This window comes from Fonsecaea multimorphosa (genome assembly GCF_000836435.1).
Source record: "Fonsecaea multimorphosa CBS 102226 unplaced genomic scaffold supercont1.11, whole genome shotgun sequence".
Classification (NCBI taxonomy): Eukaryota; Fungi; Ascomycota; class Eurotiomycetes; order Chaetothyriales; family Herpotrichiellaceae; genus Fonsecaea; species Fonsecaea multimorphosa.
Genome location: NW_015971645.1, coordinates 687,677 through 712,200, shown reverse-complemented (window position 1 = coordinate 712,200; position 24,524 = coordinate 687,677). Strand labels below are relative to the sequence as shown.

The window sequence follows — 24,524 nt, the reverse complement described above, 5'->3', positions numbered from 1 at the left end:
GACCTGGCACCCACTGGGCCATTCTTCCAGTCTGGCTTCTCTGTGATCGCCCGTTGACTAGCCTTGGTTTACCGCCCCTGTGGCTTCAGCCCGGCGTCATGGGTGCGACGCATAGTGGACACTCCTGGCTGCTAGCCCTGGATCCAATGTGGCATGGTCCTGTTTACCACTACTTGGTACATGCTCAACACGGCGTTCAATCTTCAAGCCAGCGAGCCCCCAGATCCCCGTCATTGGGAATAATCGTTTCCGGCAGGAAATCCTCCTTCCTCGCTCGCTAAACCGCGAACCTACAACCTACCGGTACCGGTTCGACGTGCAGCTCACTCTTCCTTTCGCGTCAGTACTTGTCAAAAAGTGTCAGATGCGTAGTCGACGCCGTTCTCTGCTTCAGGATTGTGGGCATTCTCTGCTCCTGGGTATATTGTCCAACTGTCAATCCGCACCGAAGAAGGACCAGATATAGGCATCTTCACACACCATGGCGGCTGCGGTCGCTCCGGTCGAGCTCCCCACGGGACGACGCTCCTATTACAACACTTCGACACCGGTTGACATTCACGACCCGAATTGGATCCCCGTGCTGGACAGCGCAGCCTACAAACCGCCCTTGTCCCCGACAGAGAAAGAGGTATCAACCTACTCTCAGCCGCCCGCCTCCTTCTCCCTCTTCCCCTCCCAAGCCAGCTCTCCAAAGCCGCGCCCGGCCATCTCTCACAGCTACTCCAAGAGCTCTCTAGCTCCTGAGAGCCTTGCATCGGATTCAGACTCGAGGTCGCAGAGCCCGCAGGACAGCATCGAGCCATTGCCCAGCATTGGAGGCCCCGTACAAGCTTCTCAGGATGGCACGAGGGGACATAACCGGCAGACCACGTCCACCACGGCAGCGTCAAGCGAAGAGAAGATATCAGTGAATACTGAGAGTCCGGGAGATGGGGTAGGCAGCTCACCCAACAGCGAAGAGCACGAGACTGCAAGTGTGATGGAGGAGCGGGAATTGAGTCAGCCAGGACGACCCCCGGAACCGATGGGAGAGCCCCTCGTGAACCCGTCCACCCGGTCGTCGATGATTTCCGCAATGACAAAGAAGACTTCAGTCCTCCCGCCGACATCCAAGTACAACCGCAAGCATGTGGCTTCCGTCGCTACTACTGCTGGCCTGCCGTTAGTTCCCAGCCTGCCTCAAACACCCCGGGAATCGCCCCGGCTAGCACCAACGGTACCTACAACAACGCCTGTGGCTCAACCTTTGCCATCACCGAAGCTGCCGGCCTCCGAAGGGCCCCGACAAACAGAGCCTTCGCAGAAGCTCCAACCTACCAAGTCTACAGCTTCCGAGCGGCGACAACGGGCCCTCCATTCACACCCGTCCAACGTCTCGTTACGGTCACAGAGGAACTCGAGCTCGGATGACGCCGAGATCATCCCACGACCTCCATCTGTACGCAATAAATCCAGAAAATCGACCGACTCGCGCGCAACGACCCCTAGATCCACCATCTACGATTCACAGGTTCCGACACCGGCACCGACAACGCCACTGCCCCAATTACCTCCTGGAGCACAGATTCGACGGCCGTCTACACGCGAAGGAAATTCGCAGAAGACGCTGCAGGCGCCGATTGAAGAACCAGTGCCTTCGGCGGCTTCTCCTTTTCGACCATTCGAACACGCCGAGATGGCTTCGTTTATGACCGAGAAGAATACGATTATATGCCGACGGTTTGATGCCGTGCACGTAAGATTACTGCTGTGCCTGCAAGACGAGATCTCGCAGTTAGAGAAGGAGCTTCTGAAGCTGGAAAGCTCCAACTCGCCGGGCACTGCGTCAGAGAAGATGATGCAAAAGACCCGGATTCTGCGAGAGCTGCGGAAAGTGGTTGCAGAATATGGTAAGACGAAAACTATGACGGCTCAGCTTGTCGAGGGGGCTTAGGGGCTAATTCTGCTGCAGATCACCTGTTCACCACGTGGAGCAAGATGCAAGCCAGCAAAGTCAGCGACTCGACGACCAAGGAGCTGAAGGAATGGCTCGCAAAGCCGGGTACGAGTATCGAGGCCGGTCTGGGCATCAACACGCAACAGGACCTGCAGTGGCTTGAGAACACGAAGGACCTCAGCAGTATTCAGCTTGGCGACAATGAGGCAGAGCCTGCTGTAGACAAGGAAAAGGGCAGCCAAGGGGCCGAAGAAGGAGGAGGAGGAGGTGGTGGTGGCGGCGGCGGTAGTAGTGGTGGAGGAGGCGGATTCATGGCATTGTTTGGATGTGGAGGCAAAAGGAAGTAATGACCGAGCGAGCCATAGTATTGTTATGACCATTCTGGGCGGCAGGACGGCGGCTTTTGCAGGCGCATTGATGCTCTATGCATTTGGGACAAGGTAAGGAAAGGTCTTCGGGCGGCAAAAGTATTTGGGTGTTTGACGATGATTGACTGTGCACAAATTTAATGTGTATGTCTACGGCCGCTTAGAATGAATGTAGCAGGCAAATTAATGGCCTCTGGGGGAAGGAGAGGAAGAGGATTATGGAGGGAGAGAGGAGGCGGTAGTGGTACTGATCTATTTATTCTTTTTCTCCCACATTGGGACAGGATGTTGTCTTAGGTAGTATGCGGCTTATATATACCGAGTATACCGACCTCGGGAGTATACCTTGTCCATAGATAAGAGACTCGGCACAGAGATATTACCTAGTATCATATCCTGATGTGTGCCTCGTACCTGCATAAGGGCCGCACACGCGAATGCTTACCCAGTCCAGTCTAGATGCGGATCTTGTAATTAGCACGGCTGTGGGCATCTCCTCTTTTACCCCAGATTGTTGCATATTCATTACGAGGGCAAAAGTCACTTAACGTTTCGGCAACGCAGCAGAGATTTTATTCTCCTCCTCCACCGCCACCAACACCTCCTCTTCCCTCCGCAAACCCTCTCCCACCCTCGTCATAGTCACACTTTTACATTCCCCCCCATTTTGGCGCCCTTCTCTCACCGTCTCGCCATTTCGTCGCCGCCTGTTTGTCTGTCTCTGTCCGAGCCTGCTTTTCCATCGTGGCTTCTTCGCACCAAGGGATAGTATCGAGGGAGCAATAAACCTATAACCATCACCGGGCGGTTCATCATATATTTTCGTTCCAATCATGTTCCCGCCTCAACAGGGTGTCACGCTCGACATCGAAGCGCTGTCCGGCATCTGTGGCTCCATCTCCATCGCCTGCTGGGTGGTTGTCTTTTCGCCGCAGATCATCGAGAACTTCCGGCGCGGGTCGGCCGAGGGCCTGTCGATTGTGTTTATAGTCGTGTGGCTGGCCGGCGACGTCTTCAACATCCTGGGAGCGGTCCTGCAGGGCGTTTTGCCGACCATGATCATCCTGGCCGTCTACTACACCCTGGCCGACATCGTGCTGCTGGGCCAGTGCTTCTACTACCGCGGCTTCACCCTGACCGACTACGTGAAGGAGCCCCAGCACGCGCAGAACGGCGATGCCGAGACGCGGCCCCTGCTGCACAGCGGTTCCGTCACCCAGCCGCCGTCACGCGACGAGCCACATGAGCGCTCGTCGTCCATCTCGCATCATCTCCGCCGCCATCTGTCGCAGGACGGCGCCCACCTGTCCCCCGTCACGCCGCTGATCGACCCCCCCAAACCCACCGACCCGCCCGCCGTGCGCAACCTGCGACCGACCACCGCGTGGCAGGCGGCGCTGCTCAACACCTTTGCCATCCTCCTCGTCTGCGCCGCCGGCGTGTTTGGCTGGTGGATCGGCGCGCAGAAGCAGCAGCAGCAGCGCCACCACCACCACCACCAGCAGCCCCCCAAGCAACCGATTGTTGACGAACCCCCGCCGCCCCTGGAATTTGACGTGCTGGGCCAGATCTTCGGGTACCTCTGCGCCGTGCTCTACCTGGGCTCCCGCGTGCCGCAGCTCCTGCTCAACTACAAGCGGAAATCCACCGAGGGGGTGTCGCTGCTGTTTTTCCTCTTCGCGTGCATCGGCAATTTGACCTACGACATGTCCATCTTTGCCTACTCGCCCGTCTGCCAGCAACCTGGCCATTGCCGGCCGGGCGAAGCGAGGTCGATCTACCTGAGATACATTGCCGTGAACGCGAGCTGGATCGCCGGCAGCTTGGGCACGCTGTTGTTGGACATGGCCATCTTTGTGCAGTTCTTCATGTACCAGAAAGACGAGGCCGATGAGACCGAGTCTGCCGTTGAGGATTAGAGGACCTTGTTGCCACCAATTTTGCCCAACTAAGTATGGGAAAAAGAGAATGTGAGGCCGACGATGCTGATCCTATCAACAACGACATTGCCGGGGCTTCGAGAATATGATCTCTTGGAGAAATCTACGCGAGCCTATTCACCGACTTGCAGCGCAGAAAGCCATGGATATTTTACAGGGATAGATCCAGCTGCCATCGTATCCAGCTTCAAAGAACGACAACAGCCAGACTGTATTTTTGCGAGACATAGCATCCCGGTGAAGGAAGGAAGAGGTTTACAGGGAAAATCCGCGATACATTCTGTCCCGTATAAATGCATCAAAAAGGGGTATGGGGATTTTGGGGGGAAAAGGGGAACGGTCTCTAGGTCGCATAAGAGGGATGTTATTGGGACGAGATCTTATCTCCATAGCCCCGTTGGTGTTTGCTGGGGTTGTGGTGTTTTTGCGTCTAACCAGCCAGTTCAACTGCATGTGGGATGGATCTGGCTTTCAGCAATAAAGCATACCGGTACTTTCATGCATTGTATATACGAAAAGTATACTAAGCCTGGCGATAAAAAGAGTCATAATAATTGTGTAATGAATTGGTCCTAACTAACAGCTGGCACCACAATACCGTAGAAAGGGGGGGACTTTTGTGTACACAGTAGGTACTTCGTAGGTAGACAGTCCGAGTCTGAAGAGAAAAGAAAACTCGAATGCTGTGGGTGTTTGTTGCCCTGCCAACCATCCGAACAAGCTGGGTTGACGTCATGGGAAACAGAAGCCCGCAACCACCCGAATTCTTTACCTCGTACCTAGGTATTCTTCTCATGTTTGTTGCATGCCTTATTTTCTTGCAGGATTCTGGACAGCCGATGCGTCGGTGGATGCATAATTGCTGACTTGATCGACTCGCTGTCTGAATACGAGAAGCACACGAGCTGCATACCACGAGAAAGTCTCGTCGAAATATATACTGCCACGGCTGCACACCAGCTGAATCCATCCCTCTCTCTCCTTTCGGTTCATTCGACCTCCAAACCCGTGTCGTGCGCCCGGCACCACCAGCAAACAAAAAATCATTCTCAATGTCTCCCACCAAAGCAGCAGCCGGCCCTCTCGCCGAGAGGTCGCCCAACCCGACATCGCCCACCAAGCCAAAGTCAGCGTCCCCGCCGGGCAAGCTCGCCGTGGCGGATGTGCCCATGTTCAAAATGCAGACTCAGACCCAAAATACGGGCAGCCAGACATATATCTCGCCGTCGGATGCGATTCGGAGTCCCACGACCAAGAAGCTGAGTGAGATCAAGGGACGGCGGTTTATGTGCGTTTTTGTTACCTCTTTTCCCCCCTTACACAGGAGCTCCCTGTATAGCTTGATCTTATCGGAGCGAACATTGTCGAGCACCAGCTAACAGTCCATCACGAGTGACAGGAACGCAAAGCCGCAGACGTTGTTCGCAAAGACGCTGGCCAAGGAAAATCTCAAGGCGCAGGCGCAAGCCCAGGGTCATGGCCAGGATGGGGTTCAACGTTAGAGCCAAGCGCAGGGTTGTGTGGAGGATATTTGGAGGCAAAGGAGTCACCACCTGTTTGTATCTTTGGGGAAGGAGGAGGGGCAAGGTGTCAAGGTGCTTTTCTGTGATTACTAGGTTCAACAAAGGGGGTGGGCCGAAGGTTATTCATGATTATTGAAACGCACCAACATTGGTTAAAAATATGAGTCGGGGGAGTCGTGTCGGCAGATCGGGCTGCTGTTGTTGAGTATTGGACATTGGGCATCGGGTATTCTCCGTGTGTCTGTTCATCTGCCCATTCATGGGCAAACATACGAGATCTGGATCGAGAAAACTTGGACTTTCCACATCTGGTCGCTTTCTGTGGACGTGCAAGTGCCGGCCATTCAATGAAACCCTCGGGTGAATTCGGTGTACCAGAATCCATATGTCAACTCTTGAACCTGACCTCTTGCATGCTCCGTAGTTGGACTCGTGCGCGGTAAGAGACGGAGGGAGTCTTGGTGGTCTTGGCTAATGCAGATGAGTCACCCGCATGGCGGATAGAATGGTTCTGAGGTGTGGACTGGCAGGTCACGCTGGGGCTATTGGAGGGGAATGGATGGGTTCCGAGTCCTCGTAGTGGAACACATGGAGCTGCATGTAAGAAGAGAGGCACGCGAGGATGGAGAGTCACCGCTGACTCGGATGACAAAGATGGCGTCTTGGTTCAAGTTGTTGGGCGCGTGGCTGCTGACAAAGAGGCTTGGCTGTCGTCATTGCCCACTGTGCCCATCACGGCCTTTCATGGCCTTTTGCTCTTCACTTTTTTCTTCGTTATTCCATGATTCCCTCGTATTGGTTTCCTCTCCGCCGTCCGTTCGATCTCCGGTGACTTTGTTTCCAAGTTAATGCACGCAATAATCCGTCAGCCAGTCGCCTGCTCTCCCTGCCCTTTACGTTATTCCCTTGCCCGCCAACTGCCACCCACCTGGCGATTCGTCCCCATTCTTCGGTCGAATCTGCTGCGCGTCCATCATTATTTCCAATCCAGCTGCTCGCCAAAATCCCGCGCGTATCTTCTCGTTTTTTCTGCACCTCTCCTTCGCGTACCCGCTTCTCTGCTTGCCCGGCGGGTATCGTGCAATGACAACACGGCGTTTACTAGCTCCTCCCAGGGAGAAGCTTGCTTCTGGCTTATACCCGGTTCCCGTTTCACGTTAAGCTCATTGATTATTCAGGATCTGGGCGGGCGGGCGGACCATCTTAGGTCCGTGTGTGGCTTGGGGAGACGACGAGGATTCACTGCACTGTTACGTGCCTGTATTTGCCGCATTAGGATGGAGATAGGGTAGACTCGAGACTCGAGACTGGAGCGGAACAACCTGAAGCTACCAGGTGAGTATAATATACCACCCCCATCATGTCTCCTTGTCTTGTCCATCATCGGCCTCTTCCAGTCTTCTACAAGGAAAGCGAACCTTCCCTCGCGACTCAAAGCCTCTTCTCGCACTCCCTCTTGCTTCTTTGGCCACCTCAATCCGCGTTTCACCCCACTATACCCTTGAAGCAGGCCTCACCATGTCCGCCTTGTTGCGCGATGCCCCTGTGGGCCAGGTGATCCGATTCGTGACAAGGAACAAGTACTTGCAATACCCAGAGGAGCGATCCGATTTCGTGCTGCCGGAATCCTACCAATCCCACAAGCTTGGTGCTGCACACCCACCCCAGCAGCCAACTCTCGCCGTGCCGGAGGATGTTGAGAAGAAGACCGACGACGACTCGGACGATGCCGATTCCCACAGCCTGGCCGCAGCCAGAACTGCCGCAGATGGCGAGTCGCTGGCTCTTTCAGACCGGACGCTGTCCAAGATCATGACTCGACCCGAATTGAGCCAGGTGAACACCCGCGCCGATCTCGAACAAGCCTATTCCAACGCCACGCGACAAGAGACCCTGAAGACTCAAGCGAGTCGACCCATCGCACCCCAAGTCACCTCCGATGGCACCATCTTGGTCGACTGGTACGCCACCGACGACCCAGAGAACCCGCAAAACTGGTCCCGGGGTAAGAAGACCATCGTTGTCCTGCAAATCTATCTGTACACGCTTGCCGTCTACATGGGGTCCGCCATATTCACGCCCTCTGAGCCATTCATTGTTGAAAAGATGGGTGTGTCTCCGAACGTCGCTGCGCTCGGCCTGTCCATGTACGTCCTGGGATACGGCATCGGCCCTCTGATATTCAGCCCTCTCTCCGAGATCCCCATCATTGGCCGCAATCCACCGTACATGGTCACCTTGGGAATCTTTGTGATCATTTCTATCCCCACCGCCCTCGTCGACAGCTTCCCTGCTCTCGTCGTGCTGCGTTTTCTGCAGGGCTTCTTCGGCAGCCCCTGTCTGGCGACTGGCGGTGCTTCCATTGGAGATATCTTCTCGCTGCTGAAGCTGCCTTACTTTCTCACTGGGTGGGCTGCGTTTGCCACAGCAGGTCCCGCTCTGGGCCCGATCATCTCCGGTTTCTCGGTGCCCGCCACCAACTGGCATTGGTCTCTCTGGGAGATCCTCTGGCTCGCCGGCCCCGTCTACGTGTCTCTCCTCTTTCTCCTGCCCGAGACTTCTTCCTCCAACATCCTGCTCCGCCGCGCCGCTCGGCTGCGCAAGCTGACCGGCAACAACAACCTCAAATCCCAGTCTGAGATCGACCAGGAGAATCTGACCGTCAACGAAATTGTGATGAGCAACCTCTGGCGACCGGCCCAGATCAACATCCTCGACCCTGCCGTCCTCTTTACCAGTCTCTATATATCATTGATGTATTCGATCTTTTACAGCTTTTTTGAGGTGTTTCCTCTCGTTTACGGCACCGGAAACCCAGGCAAGGCGACACATGGCTATGGCATGAATGGAGGCCAAATCGGGCTGATTTTCCTCTCCATCTCTGTCGGGGTCAGCATCGCAATAGTCACCTACGTCTTGTACCTGTACTTTGTGTTCGAGCCGGAGGTTAAAACCAGAGGCCTTGGAGAACCTGAGAGACGTCTCATTCCTGCCCTCCCCGCCAGTCTGCTACTGCCTATCGGGCTGTTCTGGTTTGCATGGACTGGTAACAGCTCACCCAAAATCCACTGGATTGTGCCGACGCTGGGTGTCGTCGTCTTCACTGTTGGGATCTTCATCCTCTTCCAGTGTATCTTCATCTACATCCCGTTGACGTACCCACAATACGCAGCGTCGCTTTTCGCGGGTAACGACTTTGCCCGGTCGTCGATCGCTGCGGGTGCGATTCACTTCTCTCGTCCCTTGTTCCACAACTTGGGCGTCGGCAGCGGTGTCAGCTTGCTGGCGGGACTGACTGTGGGCGGCATCATCGGCATCTTTACCTTGTGGAAGTTTGGCGCAAATTTGAGAGCCAGATCGAGGTTTGCTGCGAAATAAAGAGAGAAACCTCTATGACTTTTTCAATGATGATGAGGATGGTATGGGGACACGAAAGCACTCTAATGGAATTCTCATCGTCAATTCAGGTGATTTGGTGTGTAACAATAGGTTGCGGTTGAATTTTGGGCGGTTTTTCTGCTTCTCATCTCAGCGGCTAAGCAAGCGATGGTGTTGGAGGCGTCATGATCTCCTGTCTTGATAACGACGCAGCATTAGATATAGACAATTCACTCATGCATTCAATGACTTGTCTTTTCTCTACTGGGATAAAAATTCCCTAAATCGCACACCATGAAGACCACCTATGTAATTTTGCCCCAGTGCATTGCAGCGGTCCGCCTTTGACAAGGCCGTGCAAGGCTGAACTCCAACATCCGAGCCTCGCAATCACGTGCAGCTCAATGACGCAGCCTTGCCTGTGTGACTGCGGCACCCATGCCACCCAGCATGCTGGACTCGAACGAGACAATTTGCATTACTTGTAAGGTACCTCTACTCTTACCCAGAGAACCCCAGCTTTCTGACGAACCCAACAACCCATCGCTAGGCAATCAAAAGACCAGACTTGGCCAAACTCGAGCAGCACTACCACCTCCACCTCCACCTCCACCTCTACCACCATCACCACTGGTAGGGAGACCATAATAATGCATTGAACGACGAAACGCCCATACGAAAACGCGCGGCCGCGGAATGGCGCTGGATCTAGACGACGGATATGTGGCTCCGGGCTTGAGCTCAGGCGGCGGTGGTGGTATCGAGACTTCGCTGCCCATCTTCAACGTCGAGCGAGTGCAGTTGCAGTTCAACATCGCGTCCGACTTTGTGGCCGGGCAGGTCGCCAACAACGTCCTGATCCTGGCGCTGGCCACGGGGCGCATCTTGCGGATCGATCTCGAGAGCCCTTCGGACATTGATGGTGGGTTGCTGCCAATCTCCATATTTGTGTCTCGAAACCAAGGCCCCGTGTCACTAATCCTGTAACTGTGTTCACTTTTAGATGTCGACCTGCCCAAGAAGACCAGCGAGGTCGGGCTCATCCGCCGCATGTTCCTCGACCCTTCGGCCTCCCATCTGATCATCACCACCACCCTTGGCGAGAACTTCTACCTGCACAGCCAGTCGAAGCAGCCCAAGGCACTGTCGCGGCTAAAAGGCATATCCATCGAGTCGATTGCTTGGAACCCTTCACAACCCACGGCCTCTACGCGGGAGATCTTGGTGGGCGGGACGGATGGGAATGTCTACGAGATCTACATTGAGCCGGCGTCCGAGTTCTATCGCCGCGAAGAACGATATTGCACACATGTTTGGAAGATCCCGGACGGCGCCGTCACGGGCCTCTGGGCGGAGACAATCGACGGCAAGGCAGACATACGGAGAGTGATTGTGGCATCACATTCGAGACTGTGTCACTGGATAGGCAAGACGGGCGGCCGAGGAAAAGAAGGCTCAGCTTCCATCTATGCCGATCTCTTCTCCAAGGAAGCCCCTATCACTCACGACACCACAGGCGCCTCCGCAACCGCGCCGTCATGTTTTTCGGTGTCGCCTGAGTTCCAAGATGCTGGCCCGGACTCGTATCGCAGTTTCGCCTGGTTATATTCCCAGGGTGTCCTGACAGGAAAGCTGTTGACCTCCCCCACATCCTCCAGTCTAGGCTCCAAGATTTTTGGTGAGGCGAAACTCCACCCGCGATCCGTGTTTCCGGAAACGATATCTGCTCGCGGTGGACGAAAGTTGATACAAGATCCCATTGTCTCTGCGATTCTGTCTCAATGGCACGTCTTGGCCCTCGCCGAAGGTCGCATTGTCGCCGTCAATCGCCTTGATGGGAGTGTTGTGTACGATCAGGCGGTGCTGGAACCTGGACAGTCTGCTCTTGGCTTGGTGGCGGACCAGAAGAAGAACACGTACTGGCTTTTTACCAGCCAAGAAATCTTCGAGGTGGTGGCAAACGACGAGGAGCGGGATATCTGGAAGATCATGCTGAAACAACAAGATTACGACGCTGCTCTTCGCTATGCCAAAGGAGCGGCACAGAAAGATTCTGTTGCGACTGCTTCCGGAGACTATCTGTCGAGCAAAGGGCAGTTCTTGGAGGCGGCAAGCGTATGGGGAAAGAGCAGCAAAGCATTCGAGGAAGTGTGCCTATCTTTAATTGACAATGGGCAAGAAGAAGCCTTGAGGAGATATTTGTTGGCCAAGTTGGGCTCATACAAGAAGTCATCGATCATGCAGCGAGTCATGATAGCAACATGGCTCGTGCAGATCTTCATGGCCAAGTTGAACTCGCTGGACGATATGGTCGCCACAAAAGCGGAATTGCTGGAGCACACGGACGCCGGAGGGGCAAAACGAGATCTGGAAAAGGCACGGACCGAGTTCCAAGAATTTGTGGCCAAGTACAAGTCGGATCTTGATGCAAAGACAGTCTATGAGATCATCTCGAGCCACGACAGAGAAGAGGAGCTCCTATTCTTCGCCAACACCATCACCGACTACGACTACGTTTTGTCGTACTGGGTACAAAGAGAGAAATGGAATGAGGCGCTGTCTGTGCTCAACAAACAAAGCAATCCCGAGACGTTCTATCGGTACAGCAATGTGCTCATGGCGCATGTTGCGGTTGGATTGGTAGAGATTTTGATGCGAAGAAGCAATCTCGACCCGCAAAAGCTTGTACCCGCCCTTCTCAGCTACAATGAGAATGCCAACGTTCCCTTGAACCAGAATCAGGCGGTGCGGTACCTGAACTTTGTTGTAACAAACAATTTCGAGGTGCCTGCCTCTGTTCACAATGCGCTTATTTCGATCATGGCTGCACATCCGTCGCCATCAGAAACTATGCTGTTGGGATACCTTGAAAGCCAGCCTTCTCCGCCATTCTACGACGCGGACTTTGCATTGAGGCTTTGTATTCAGCATAACCGAGTACAGTCATGCGTGCACATTTACAGTACCATGGGACAATACCAGCAAGCGGTGGAACTTGCACTGCAGCACGATGATATTGACCTGGCGGCAATTGTCGCCGATCGACTAGAGGGCAACGACAAAGTGAGAAAGCGGTTATGGCTGCTTATCGCCGAGAAGAAAATCAAGGAAGCTGCGACCATCAAAGAAGCGATCAATTTCTTGAAGAGATGCGAGCTGCTCAAGATCGAAGATCTGATCCCGTTTTTCCCTGATTTCGTGGTTATTGACGATTTCAAAGAGGAAATATGCGAGGCACTCGAGGAATATTCGCGGCACATTGACAGCCTCAAGCAGGAAATGGATCTCTCGCAACACACGGCAGAGCAAATCAAAGCCGAGATTGCAGCACTAGACCACCGCTATGCCATCGTGGAGGCGGGGGAGCGGTGTTGGATCTGCACGCTCCCGGTCTTGAGCCGGCAGTTTTTCGTGTTCCCCTGTCAGCACGCCTTCCACAGCGACTGCCTGGGCAAACGCGTGCTTGAGAGCTCGGGGAGCAGCAAGAGGAAGAGGATCAAGGACCTTCAGACGGAGGTCAACCAGGGGTTGAGTGTGGGCGTCCAGCGCCAGAAGCTAGTTGCCGAGCTGGACGGATTGGTTGCTGAGCAATGCGTTCTGTGCGGGGACTTGGGCATCAAGCAGATTGATGAGCCCTTTGTTCATGAGGGCGATGATGTGGAAGCTTGGACTATCTGACAGCAACGAGCTGTTGATGAGCTGGAGGGAACATGAGCACCGAGCCCAGACAATTCACCACCGGTGCTTCGGGGATTTTTCTGGATGCCGATGCGAGAATCTCCCATTCGTGGCTCATGGATCCATCTCGCCATCTACTCGGTGCAATCCGGTGCAGCGGAAGAGCGCAAAGTGTATCCCGAGTCCTGCCCGACATCAGCCTTTGCCTCCGGACTGTCGCTCTTCCCACCCCCATCCTTGCATTACGGCAACAATTCCAGCCCCGAACCCTAGGAGCGACGGATGGCGAATCCTGCATTGTTATATGTCCGGCCCATGCCGCGTCTTGCTCTTGACTGGCCTTGCATCCTATATACGCAGCCATTCCCCCGAGGCTCTGGCCCCTGATTTCCGCCCCGCTCAGCCTGGTAAGCACGCGGTACTAATCAGTATCTTTTCCAAGCAGTATACAAACAGCGTCGAATGATACAGTACACTACAGTTGCATCAAAGGTGCCGAATAATTTATTTACTTATTTTATATTCTTGTTTCTTTCCTTTCTCTTCATACACAATTGCTCCTATTGCAAGACCCACGCTAGCCGACCTCACCACCCACCACTCCTCCCAATTTAGTGTGTCACTTGAATAAGAAGTATTTACAGCCTCACCATGGCACAACCAAAAGGGTTCACCATCTTTGCCCGCGCATCATCCGCGTCTCCTCCCAGAAAGTCATACATGCAATCCATCCCCTCCATGCCAAGATCAGAGGACGAGGAGAGCATTGACTGTTCATCCAGCAGTGACGGCACGCACACTCCGAGCTCCGTAGCATCGTCAACGACCACCGCCGTCTCCATCACTTCAGCACCGTCGACAGACACTGTGAGGACCAAACCGGCCACTCGAGGGAAAATGGACTTCTCTATCCTGGAAGACTTGTTCGCACCGGAGACTACAACAGAAGAAACCCCCAGCTCTTCACCACTGTGGTACATTCTGACGACCGCGCTCCTGTTGGCCTTCCACAAGGAAAAGCTGATCGGGGAGCTATGGACGTATCTGAGCCGAAGGGAGCGGGAGGCATATGATGCACACGATAGAGAAACGGGTGATTTGCTCGCCATCGCCCGACGCATTCGGGAGGCGTGCTTGAAAGCCAGTACGCTGGTGGGATTTCCAAGGGTAAGTCTCTTTGCATGTCATAGTTTGCACGCGTACATACAATGGGTAACTGACTTATGTCTCTTCCCACACCAACAGGCAATCAACGCCCTCCTCGCCCTCCAACAAGCCCTCAAGACCACCCACCCAACCCTCTCCACCATTCTTGAATCCGACCCCTCTCTACGCGCCACCACCACCACTACTACTTCTCCCGCCTCAGACCCTTCCGCCAAAGCCGCACGAGGCATGCGTCTCTTCCAACGCATCTACGCACAGCACACCCCGCGCGTGCTGTCATCCATGTCGGCCTGCTCGGGCGGCGACCTGACGCACTTCGCCATCAACTGCATCTACGGCGAGCTGCTGGCCGAGTCCTCGATCATCGGAGATCTCGAAACGGGCCTGTTGGAGTTTGTCTGCTGTCTTGCCGACGGGTGCGCGCCGCAGGCTAAGGGCCATTTCTTTGGGTCTGTCAATTTGGGCGCCGGGAGGGGGACGTTGCGCGCTACGGTGAGATTGACCGACGAGGTTGCGAGGCAGGTCCATGCGGAGAGGCCGTGGAGGGACGAAGCGGACGAGGACGAGGACGAGGACCGGGATCCGGGTGAGTGGAGGTTTTTGGACCGCGTCATGGTCGAGTAGAAACATCAAGTTACTTATGCTCATCTCATGGCAGTCTGGTTTGTGTTTTGTAACGTTGACGCGAGCCAAGAGTCACTGATTTTTTATCTAGAAATTAGTATATTATGAATAGAGCATAGCGCAAGGAGTCGGAGCGGAAGGTACCTAGGTACATGAGTCTCAGTGCTCACAGATAGTCCTCAAGTCTGCACTAGTGCAATGGAATACTACTACTGTATCTATCTATCTAGTTCTACCTTTCCCCGCCCTCGCCCTCGCCCGACTTGAGTCTGTACGCCCTGTCAACGGATCAGTCTATCTTTCCCGAATCCGCTTCGTGAACCACCCCAACACAACAACCTTGGTATTCCAAGGGTTCGCCGCAGGATAGCATCCTCGGTCTGCGTAGAAAAAAGTCGCGTTGGGAGACAAGTGTATAATATTTGGGGTGGGGGGGGGGTAAGAGGAGAAATGGTCACGAAATGAAAAGGCAAGGGAGGGATCGAATAGGATGTATGATAATGTATCGTAAAGGCAGGTAAGATGTCGTAGAAACGGTAGAGTGGTAGAGTGGTAGAAATGGTAGATCGGTAATGGATGGGAGTGAATTATAGATTTACATTCCGTCCCACTCCACTCTCCATGCCAATGTCAACATATATATCCATATAACCCTCGTCCGGTCTACCATCTAAACCAATCAAGGACACCACACATAATCATGCACTAGATGTTTCCCCGAAAAATGCACAAAATGCCGAAAAGCCGCTCTACTGCTTCGGCCCAAAGTACTGCTGCAGGATCTGCTTCTTGTTGACTTTGCCCATGGCATTGCGGTCGATCGACTCGACGACTTTCAGGATCGTGGGCACTTTGTACGCGGCCATGTCTTCCTTGAGGTGTTTGCGGAGTGTGGCTAGGTCGAGACCGGTAAGGACAGCCTAGTCGTATGTATGTCAGCACTCAAAGCCCAAATCACTCCCAAAAACCGGAAAGAAAGAGAAACAAACAAAGCAATGACATGGACTTACCGAGTCCTTGAGTTTGATGACGGCCGCGACTCGTTGGCCCCACTCTTGGTCCTCGACGCCGACAACGACGACTTCCCCGACAACGCCGCTCAGGTATTCATTACCCAGAATCTTCCTTTCGACCTCCAACGCCGAGATCTTGTACCCCCCGCTCTTGATGATGTCGACACTGTCCCGTCCGAGGATGAAATACGCGCCGTTCTCCTCCCTCTTGGCCACGTCGCCCGTCTTGAACCAGCCGTCTCCCGTGAACGACTCGACCGTGGCTTCCGGTCTGCGGAAATACTCCATAAACACATTCGGTCCGCGGATCTCAATCATACCGGACTCGTCTTTGCCGGAAGACGTGATGACCTGCCCAGACTTCTCATCCGTCAAGCGAACTTGCACACCGGGCAGGGGCCAGCCGACACTGCCGTCAATGCGCTTCTCCTTGTCCAAGCCGCAGCTCAATGCCATCCCTATCTCGGTCATGCCATATCGCTCAAGCAGTTCATGGCCTGAAATTTCCTCAAACTTGCGCTTGGTGGGCACCGGCAGAGCAGCCGATCCACTGACGATCAGACGAAGAGCACCGACGCCTTCTCGCGCCGCCGTCTCCGAGGGCGTCCCGCGTATACTGGAGTCGAAGTAGTCGATTAATCTGGAATACACGGTGGGGACGGCCATGAACATGGTCGACGAGCCTTTCTGAGACCACCGACTCCAAACGGTCTTTGCGTCGAATTTCGGATACATTTCCACCGTCCCGCCAGCGAGTAATGTGGCCGTAAGTCCATTGACGATGCCGTGGACATGATGAAGAGGGAGAACATGGATTAAATGGTCGGATCGGCTATATTTCCAAGCTTCAACCAGGCTGCGTGCTTGGAAGGTAATGGTCTCATGGGTCGAGATACACCCTTTCGGTCTGGAGGTCGTGCCGGAGGTGTAGATGATTAGGGCTCGTCGAGATGATGAAAAGGCGGTAGTAAATCTGGGGAGAAACGGAAAGTTCTTCGAGCTTGGGGTGTGCGGTGTGAGAGACATGATCGGGATTCCTGGCGCTTGTTCTTGCAGACCCGCCTCGAACTTCTGGAATGAAGGATGCAGAATAATCAGAGACGGGTCCGAGTCCGATATCGTGTACTGGAGTTCTTTGAGCGGATGAGACGTGCACAACGGCACCGACACAGCTCCCGCTGCCCAGACGGCCCACTGGGTGACGACATAGTCATACCCAGAGGGTGCAAGGAATGCAACCCTAGGTTCCTCCAAGGTTGAAATGGATGGGTCGTAACTTGAGAGATATCGTTGGATCTGAGCCTTCAGAGCCGCCACATCGTTCAGGAGCTGGACAAAGGTAAAACTTTGGTCTTTGGTCTTGTCGATGATAGCGACCTTGTGCGGGTCCGCGAGGGCGTGAGATCTGGCTTCGGCGAACAGAGGTAACTCAGGTATCGAGGAGTCGTCCTTGCTGATCTTAGCTGGGTATCCAGAGACGGGCAGATTCGACGAGAAAAAGTCGAGTTGCTGGTCGGCTGGGAAGGGCCAACCAGACTGGCTTGGAGAAAGGGAGACCTCGATGCTCATGGTGGCTCGTGATGGCAATGCTCGTGTAGTTGTTTCTGGCAATGACAGAGCTCAAGAAGGCCGACTTGGTCATGGTGCCGGACGGCCACCATAAGAATGCCATATTTAAAAACCCTTCATCCGCGATCCAATTTCCATTGGGGTTCCAAAAATGGAAGTCGATCACCCCAACAATAACTCTGAATATTCCATCATATGTGGCGCATGAACGCCGGGAGCATAGCAATTTGGACCAAAGGTTGGCGGCCGCGGACCACGGCGATTTTTCAATGATCGAGATGGAACGACTTTGCAGGCAAATATCCCCGAAAGGATTAGACCCCAGTGGGTGTAACCGAATGATGCTGGGGGCCCGTGGATCTTTTCCGCCGGTGCCACGGGGTATTCTCGCTTCCATCGGCCTGTGGCTGCCTGTGGCTCTCCAGGATTTTCAGAGGTGGCGGCTCCAGTCGACAATCCATTTCCACGGACTAGACAGAACCGCCGGCAGCACGCCGTCGGCCTTCTTCCTCAACCGCCTGGATAAACAATCTCGGCATTCTGCTCTGCGGCTTGAGGAATGCGCTGGCTTGCAGGTAAGCAGCCTTGAAGGTCTCCCACAAGGCCACGTCGTTGGGGTGCTTCGAAACCGGTCGAGGGTAATATGGATCATTTAGATAGAAGGCTCTTTGTAGCTGCTTGACACCCTCTGGAGACTCTGGAAATGTCCGACACTGGTCGAAATCCAACAACCAGACGCCCATGGATTGTGATGATAACTCGAACTTGAAGACGTTGGGGCGATCAACAAGCCTGTCACGCATACCACTCAATGATATTGCTCTGAACTCGGCTTCGACGTCCCCAGTCCTTCCCAAGACGAATTCAACGCCGTTAGCATCGACCTGTGCCCTCCAGTGCAGGACTGCCAGCGTTCGAGCCATGTCTCTAGCCCAGGTACCTATATCAAGTTGCATATATTCCATTTCATTGACCATGAGATCAAAGTCGCGAAGTCGAAACGAGGCGGCCGATGCTGACCGCTCGGCTCTTCGACCCAAGTACAGGCGGACCAAGCAGTCGTGGTTCTGCGGGCAAGCCAGGAAACCGGTTTTGTTGGCCTTGATGGACGGAGGAGCGAACAAGTCGACGATGGCATGGCGGACATGCGGACGTACAGGGTGTATTCTGGTCGACAGAATGCCACATGTCGGCTGGAAGTTTGAGGGAAACCAGCTGCGAAACCCGTCCCAGAACGTCTCCTCAGAGGGGTGAACCAAGTCCGTCCAACGAGGTATGTTGATACGCGGCCGGATTGCCCAGGGTGCCCGCTGAAGTGCGTCTTCCACCTTCCTGTGATGGCAGCTATCTTCCCAGAGCTGATGGTGCTTACACTCGTTGGGTGCTTTGAAAACCAGGTCCCCCAAAGCCCAGACTGTCCCGCACTGTCCCTTTCCGAGCTGTCTTGGGCCCTCCTGCCTCTGAAGGGACGAAGCGGATCCAGCAGTCGAAAGGTGTCCGAGGTGGGTGGTGTCCGGGGCATCGCCTCGTCCGGCACCTGTGAAACACGAATGAATATGACCCATGGTTGGAGGTGGCTGGAATTGCCTCGGACTGTGTGTCTTGAGAAGCAGCGACAGTCCTGTGGGATGGTATATATCTGAAAACAAGCAGCTGCCAAATTGCTTTCTGTGGCCGTTCCACAACTTGGTTCCCGTCCAAGCCCATGGTTGAATCTGAACGCTGGGGACTCTCGAGAGTGGACGCCAAACCACACCTTGTTCCTCTTTTTCCTTTCGCGCAGTCCATGAGGGATGTTGCTGGACCCTCCATTTTGGCTTTTCAAGGAACTGCACCGTGTCCAGTATCCGTTGTTCGTGTGAAGCTACCTAGGTACCTACGTACTATCCCGATGACTTTCATACTCTGGAATATTTCTTTTGTCTGACGGGGTAGTTATGTACCTCACTACCTGCAGTTGGGTGGCCGTCACTCGCCTACTTGCGTTGTCTGCTTCTGTCAGACAAAAACCTTTTATCTGCTCCTTACAACTCTCAGCACATTCCAAAGCTGTGACTTCTTCTCCTTCTTTTCGTGTCTAGTCACAATCCATCAAAATGCGAATAGCAAGCTTCTGGCTCTTCTCTCTCGATACCCGGTAAGCGATAGCCTTCAGCGGTATGAAATGACCCATTCAAAGTACAGCCTTGAGTCCATCAGCACCTCTCCTCGATCGTTCTGTCTTGTATTCCTCTACTCGCAGTGGCTTCATTCGTCTTGGAAAAAGCTTTCCCGGACATCAGCCATCAGTCCACTCTCACTTTCCCACACAGAGGCCATCGAGAGATGGCACAAGCGCTCAGCGAATCAACTCAATGGCGGCGTTGCTCTATTGCCCTTTCCGAACACGAACCCGCGGTCATCTCGTGAGCTCTGAGCGCAACCCCGCCCTTGGACCCTAGGTAAGGCACGCGACCCCTCGCTCATGGAAGGGATGGGATATGACTTCAGGTGTTGTCCAGAAGCTCACCTTCTACGGCAAAGACCTCCCTGCAGCTCTAAGTGTCGTTGATTTGGACTTTACCCACAGCAACAGCAATAGTACTCACACGAACTCACCCTCGACCTCCGTCCACAATGTCAAACAAGCAAGAATCCCCAACAACCGCCCATCCCGCCACCAGTAGTAGCTCCATGGGCGGCGCATCCCACCGACGCTCGAGCAGCGGCATCTCCGACGACGCAGCCAAGTCTGCTCACGACTTCATGGCCGGCACCATCCGCCGCTCGTCCAGCGGCGTGACCGACGACGCAGCCCTTGCGGCGCGTGAGTTCGTACGGTCCTCCTCGTCCTCCTCCAGCACCAAAACCCCGGGCCTGAACGACGACCTGACCCAGAAGATGCACAACTTCATGGAGGGTCCGGCCACGCACGGGCAGAGCCACAGCAAATACTTGCCCGATGTCACCATGCCGGGCATCACGGATGAAGTTGTGGAGGAGGCTGTTGAGTTTGTGGACGGTGTCGAGAAGAGCGCGCCAAAGGCTTGAGTGAGCTCTCTTGACCTCGAGCAATACTTTCTTGGGAGGGGATGTTGTGATGTAACAAAATGGATTTTGAGGGTATCTTTGGTCGACTTTGACAAATCAATGCAGGGATGGATGACTATCTAGGTAGCTATGGGGGAAAAGTTCCATGTATGACCAGATTGCCGACCGAACCACCAGAAATGAGGGCGCCATGCGTTGCGTTGCGTTGCGTTTTGTATTGTTGGCGTTTGATTACGGGTGCTTCTGCCATTGTCTTCACATAGTATTGAAAACTGCCCTGCTTGCGTCTTATCTTTGACCTCTCAAAAGTGGTTTCATTGGGGAGGAAATGGACAAGATGTTTTCCGCTCTGGAAACAAAAAAACAAAGCGCGGTCTTCGAAAATATACTCGATATAAACCCCCCCCCCTTCAAACAGGCCCGAGCACGACGCCTTTTTTTTTCGGCCCATCATGTCCATCCACCCATCCACCTGCCTTGCCTTCTTTCCTGTTTCCTCCCCTCCAGCCCCCGGTGCTTTGTCCTCAACGACTCGTCTCGTCGTGTCTCAATCCCCATCCCAATCACCCACCCTCCTCCTCCTCCTTAAGTGCATGCACCATCCTCCGCAAAAACCGCCAATGCGCTTTCGTCCCCCACCCCTTCTCCTTCCAGGCGTTGGCATCGCTTTGTGGCCAAAACTCCAGCACGCCGTCGAGCAAGCTGTCGTCGTGGGCGTAGATGACCAAGACGTTGTCGTCGGCGTCGAAATATTCCGCGAGGATGTTGGCGTTGCGCTGGGAGAGCGGGGGGGATTCTTCCACCGCGGCCGGGATCAGGCTGAATGGTTGGGTGCGCGCATCGGCCAGAGAAGATGTCGAGGGCGACGACGGGGGTCGGTAGAGGCGGTGGTGGCGGGCTAGGGCTTCGGTTTCTAGAGACGGGGGATGGGACGAGGATGGAGCACTAATAGTGGCTTCTTGTGGTTCCAGCACGATGGTTTCGGGAAGCGGATACCCCCTCGACGGGCGGAAGCTCATGCAGCTATGCACGAGGTCGCCGGCCATGAGGATGAAGGTTGAGTTCTCGTCACGTCCCGGCCCTGCCGTCGCCGGCGCCGTCGTCCTCGCCAGCGCAGAGATATGGTTCGCGGTATGTCCCGGCGTGTGAAGTAAATAAAAGCTGCCGTCGCCAAAGTAATCCAACGCCTTGAACCCGCCAATCTCACAGACCACCCGCCCCCGGGGAGGGTCGCCGCTGCGGTCGTTGTCGAACGCCAGCTCCACGACCTCGCGCCCGGCGTACGTGTCCGACGTCGAATCCTGATTCTCCAAATCCTCGGGATACCCACCACCTGCAGGCCAGTACTTCTCCTTCGTCCCGGGGCCGACCACCAGCCTCGTCGTGGGAGGGAACTTTGTCGTGTCGCCGACGTGGTCGAAGTGGTGGTGCGAGAGGACGATTGTGTCGATATCCCCCGGATCGAGACCGCCCTCCACCAGGATCTCGGCCGTGTCCTTCTCCACGCTGAATTCCATCCCCAGCGGCGCCATCTTTCGGACAAGGTGCGGGTTCAGATGTGTGCGGAAGTTCTTGCGCAGGCCCAGATCGTACAGCACCCGTGTGTTTGTCGGTGGGTGATGGATCAAAAAGACGTAGCATGGCAGGTTGGAGCTGCGCTCGTAGCCCGGGTACAGCGGTGTCATCGCGACATAGTAAGGGAGGTTGTGGAGGCGGGCGGTGCTGTCGATGATGGAGACGTTGACGATGGATGAAGACGGCGGGACCTGGAGTTTCGTCGCCATTCTTCTTCTCTTACTGGTGATCGATCTGTCTGCTAGTGGCGGGATCCTTGGTGCTACTCAAGATGTATGGGAGCAGACAATGAGAGCGAGTCGACTGGGATAGGACAAGTGATGTGAAGGATGCAAAGAGATCGCTACATTGAGAACAAACAACTCACCAACATCCCTTCAACTGTACCTCGTGTGCTGTACATTGTCTTATCCTGCATATCCAGTCCTTGCCTAACTTGCGCACCTCATCTGGCTTTTCTCATCCTTCCGCGCTGACTGCGTGCCTCAACACAGCAAAGGCAATGGGAAGAACCAGCATCGTGGACTCGGTATGGTCAGACACCCGAGCCTAACCTTGCCGGAAGGGGAGCGCAAACCTGTTGACTCGACGTCGATGTCCGGTTGGCCTTATTCCTGGCGTGTATGGTGGGCTCGGGGCCCGTAGAGTTTTCTCTATACCAGCCGAGAATGGGGTCGTAGTGAAGCGCGGAGAAGCCCTAGGAAAAGGTAACGGGTTCCTATTTCAGAGGTCAAGACATTTGGTCAGCACGTTAATAAACTCCCACATTTCTGCCTGTAGGTTTGAGCCGAGAATAAGCGACTGGATGGCCATGGTGAAAGAGTCGAGACAGAATTGCTGTTCAAAGGAGACCTTCGAAGCCCCTGTTGCTACGCGCCAGCTGTCGAACCCAAGAGCGATCTAAATACTTCATTTGTGGTACATCTTGCTCATTTCGTTTCTTAGGCCTAGTGACCCATCATGGGAATCTCATGTCGCTCGTTCAACGCCTGAAGCGCCTTCATGTCCGTCGTAACTGTTTCTACATACCTTGACCTTAACTCTCTTCAAACAGCCAGGCCAACGATTCAGGCCAGTCGTTATCTGACTTTTCATTCTTGCACATTTTCATTCTCCATCTCCGGTAGCCTTTCCTTGCAAGTCGCTGATCGAACTCCTGTTTGCACCCGGTACACCAACGCTCTCTCGGCAGCGGTCTTTCATACGCCAACCCGAGAATGTATGTTCGGCTGTGACAGTTGGGGACCCAACAAGACGAACACCTTGCTTCTCTGCGGCTCTCGGGTAAGGGGATCTGGTCCAGAGCATGCCACCGCGAGTCTTGATGGTTGGCTTTGATTGTACTGGTTCCGGCTTTTTTGCTGTCCTTGTGCTCTTTCCATTCAATCAAAGCAGCCTTTCGGTCTGCAAGCCCGCCTGCAAATGTGAAGCTAGGAGCCCACCATCTCTTCCTCCCGCGATCGCGATCGCGACTCCGACTCCGACTCGCGTGGCGTCGTCTGCGGGTCAGTCTCTTCCGTCCTCGCCAAGTCCCCATGACTTCGGCGATTCTCCGCTGCCAGCCGTCGGTTTCCATCAGCTCTTCCTCCCGCCGTCTTTGCTCCTCCAGTTCAAAGCAAGGAACACAACCCCACCACAGCTCAAACGTCGAGCTGCCACATGAGGAGCAGACTCCAATTTGCTCGTCTGGATTGACCAGGCTTTGGCCTTCAAGCATCCAGCGACCAAGTCTGCGGCCTCTGCTGGATTTGCGGACCATGTCGCTCTTCTTGACCCAGTTTTCCTTCCACCATTCCCCCTCGATATCGCGATATCTGCGCATGCAGTCCTTACACAGCCTATTTTGGGCAAATTTGGCTCCAAGACCGGTGCCACGGTTGCTCATTCTCTCGACAAAGCACCACACAGGCTTCTCCTCGAGGCAACCGTAGCATCGAAGTTCTCTGGCGGGTCGTTCAATCAGCCGGAAGTCAAAGGCAGCGTAAAGCAAGTCCCACAGATGACCAAGTCGTTGTCGAGGATACATGGATCTGTACTCCCGGTACTGCCGCACCTCGTCCTCGAGGCTTGCCTTAACGATCTTGGACCGGACGCGGCGGACGACGTCCGCTGGAAAGATATCGTACACTGAGCGGCATGTTTGTCGAAGAGCGAGTAAAGTGTCGAAATCGAGGTAGGTAGTACCAAGGAGGAAATGCACATCGCGAGGTAAGATGGAGAGGAAGGCACTCGTTTGTGACTTTCCCGCCGTTCGTTCGAGCTGAGGTTTGGTCGTTGAGAAGAAGGCCGGAATGGATGCACGGTGCTTGGCTTTCCAGATTAAAGAGGTCGAAGGTTGCATCTCCATCATTGATCGTATGGGATTGTCCGCGGTACGTTCTGTGACAGTGACTCTGGTGGACTCCTTGTGGTCTGATAATTGGTCGCCGGCAATCTCTCGAGAAGATTCGCCGCCCACTCCTGTAGACCAAAAGGACGATTTTGAAGGTGCCGCTAGGCAGGAATGACCACACGCATCGGGCTGAGAAATGTACTCCATGTTTCGCCGTCTGACACAGGCAGTGATTGATTTACAGGTGGTAGGTGGTAGTATCGCGGAGGAGTGGTCGCAAGAGGAGATACTGAAGGTTCGAAGTTCCAAAACACCGTTTGGACACAGTGTCGGGCTGAGATAGCTGAGCCAACAATGTTTGCTCAGTTACACACAGAAGCTGTAGGGA

General features: G+C 54.5%; 11 protein-coding genes across 11 annotated transcripts; 7 read left to right on the top strand and 4 right to left on the bottom strand.

Moving 5' to 3' along the window:
- Window positions 1-481: 481 nt before the first annotated feature.
- On the top strand, window positions 482-2,286 carry Z520_06258 (uncharacterized protein; the record flags this gene model as incomplete). Its single annotated transcript, XM_016776759.1, has 2 exons — window positions 482-1,892; window positions 1,955-2,286. 2 exons carry the CDS (start codon window positions 482-484, stop codon window positions 2,284-2,286), a joined length of 1,743 nt encoding a protein of 580 aa, XP_016632301.1.
- An 854-nt stretch (window positions 2,287-3,140) lies between these two features.
- On the top strand, window positions 3,141-4,226 carry Z520_06257 (uncharacterized protein; the record flags this gene model as incomplete). The annotated part of the gene is made up of 1 exon (XM_016776758.1): window positions 3,141-4,226. One exon carries the CDS (start codon window positions 3,141-3,143, stop codon window positions 4,224-4,226), a length of 1,086 nt encoding a protein of 361 aa, XP_016632300.1.
- A 1,073-nt stretch (window positions 4,227-5,299) lies between these two features.
- Window positions 5,300-5,749, top strand: Z520_06256 (uncharacterized protein; the record flags this gene model as incomplete). Its single annotated transcript, XM_016776757.1, has 2 exons — window positions 5,300-5,535; window positions 5,647-5,749. 2 exons carry the CDS (start codon window positions 5,300-5,302, stop codon window positions 5,747-5,749), a joined length of 339 nt encoding a protein of 112 aa, XP_016632299.1.
- A 1,539-nt stretch (window positions 5,750-7,288) lies between these two features.
- On the top strand, window positions 7,289-9,148 carry Z520_06255 (uncharacterized protein; the record flags this gene model as incomplete). The annotated part of the gene is made up of 1 exon (XM_016776756.1): window positions 7,289-9,148. The coding sequence occupies one exon, from the start codon at window positions 7,289-7,291 to the stop codon at window positions 9,146-9,148; it is 1,860 nt and encodes a 619-aa protein (XP_016632298.1).
- Window positions 9,149-9,844: 696 nt separating this feature from the next.
- Z520_06254 (uncharacterized protein) lies at window positions 9,845-12,826 on the top strand (the record flags this gene model as incomplete). The annotated part of the gene is made up of 2 exons (XM_016776755.1): window positions 9,845-10,070; window positions 10,152-12,826. The coding sequence occupies 2 exons, from the start codon at window positions 9,845-9,847 to the stop codon at window positions 12,824-12,826; spliced, it is 2,901 nt and encodes a 966-aa protein (XP_016632297.1).
- A 651-nt stretch (window positions 12,827-13,477) lies between these two features.
- Window positions 13,478-14,617, top strand: Z520_06253 (uncharacterized protein; the record flags this gene model as incomplete). The annotated part of the gene is made up of 2 exons (XM_016776754.1): window positions 13,478-13,993; window positions 14,072-14,617. The coding sequence occupies 2 exons, from the start codon at window positions 13,478-13,480 to the stop codon at window positions 14,615-14,617; spliced, it is 1,062 nt and encodes a 353-aa protein (XP_016632296.1).
- Window positions 14,618-15,366: 749 nt separating this feature from the next.
- Window positions 15,367-17,199, bottom strand: Z520_06252 (uncharacterized protein; the record flags this gene model as incomplete). Its single annotated transcript, XM_016776753.1, has 2 exons — window positions 15,367-15,537; window positions 15,628-17,199. The coding sequence occupies 2 exons, from the start codon at window positions 17,197-17,199 to the stop codon at window positions 15,367-15,369; spliced, it is 1,743 nt and encodes a 580-aa protein (XP_016632295.1).
- Window positions 17,200-17,669: 470 nt separating this feature from the next.
- On the bottom strand, window positions 17,670-18,764 carry Z520_06251 (uncharacterized protein; the record flags this gene model as incomplete). Its single annotated transcript, XM_016776752.1, has 1 exon — window positions 17,670-18,764. The coding sequence occupies one exon, from the start codon at window positions 18,762-18,764 to the stop codon at window positions 17,670-17,672; it is 1,095 nt and encodes a 364-aa protein (XP_016632294.1).
- Window positions 18,765-19,815: 1,051 nt separating this feature from the next.
- Window positions 19,816-20,229, top strand: Z520_06250 (uncharacterized protein; the record flags this gene model as incomplete). The annotated part of the gene is made up of 1 exon (XM_016776751.1): window positions 19,816-20,229. The coding sequence occupies one exon, from the start codon at window positions 19,816-19,818 to the stop codon at window positions 20,227-20,229; it is 414 nt and encodes a 137-aa protein (XP_016632293.1).
- Window positions 20,230-20,792: 563 nt separating this feature from the next.
- Z520_06249 (uncharacterized protein) lies at window positions 20,793-22,013 on the bottom strand (the record flags this gene model as incomplete). The annotated part of the gene is made up of 1 exon (XM_016776750.1): window positions 20,793-22,013. The coding sequence occupies one exon, from the start codon at window positions 22,011-22,013 to the stop codon at window positions 20,793-20,795; it is 1,221 nt and encodes a 406-aa protein (XP_016632292.1).
- An 827-nt stretch (window positions 22,014-22,840) lies between these two features.
- Z520_06248 (uncharacterized protein) lies at window positions 22,841-24,343 on the bottom strand (the record flags this gene model as incomplete). Its single annotated transcript, XM_016776749.1, has 1 exon — window positions 22,841-24,343. One exon carries the CDS (start codon window positions 24,341-24,343, stop codon window positions 22,841-22,843), a length of 1,503 nt encoding a protein of 500 aa, XP_016632291.1.
- Between the last annotated feature and the right edge of the window lie 181 nt (window positions 24,344-24,524).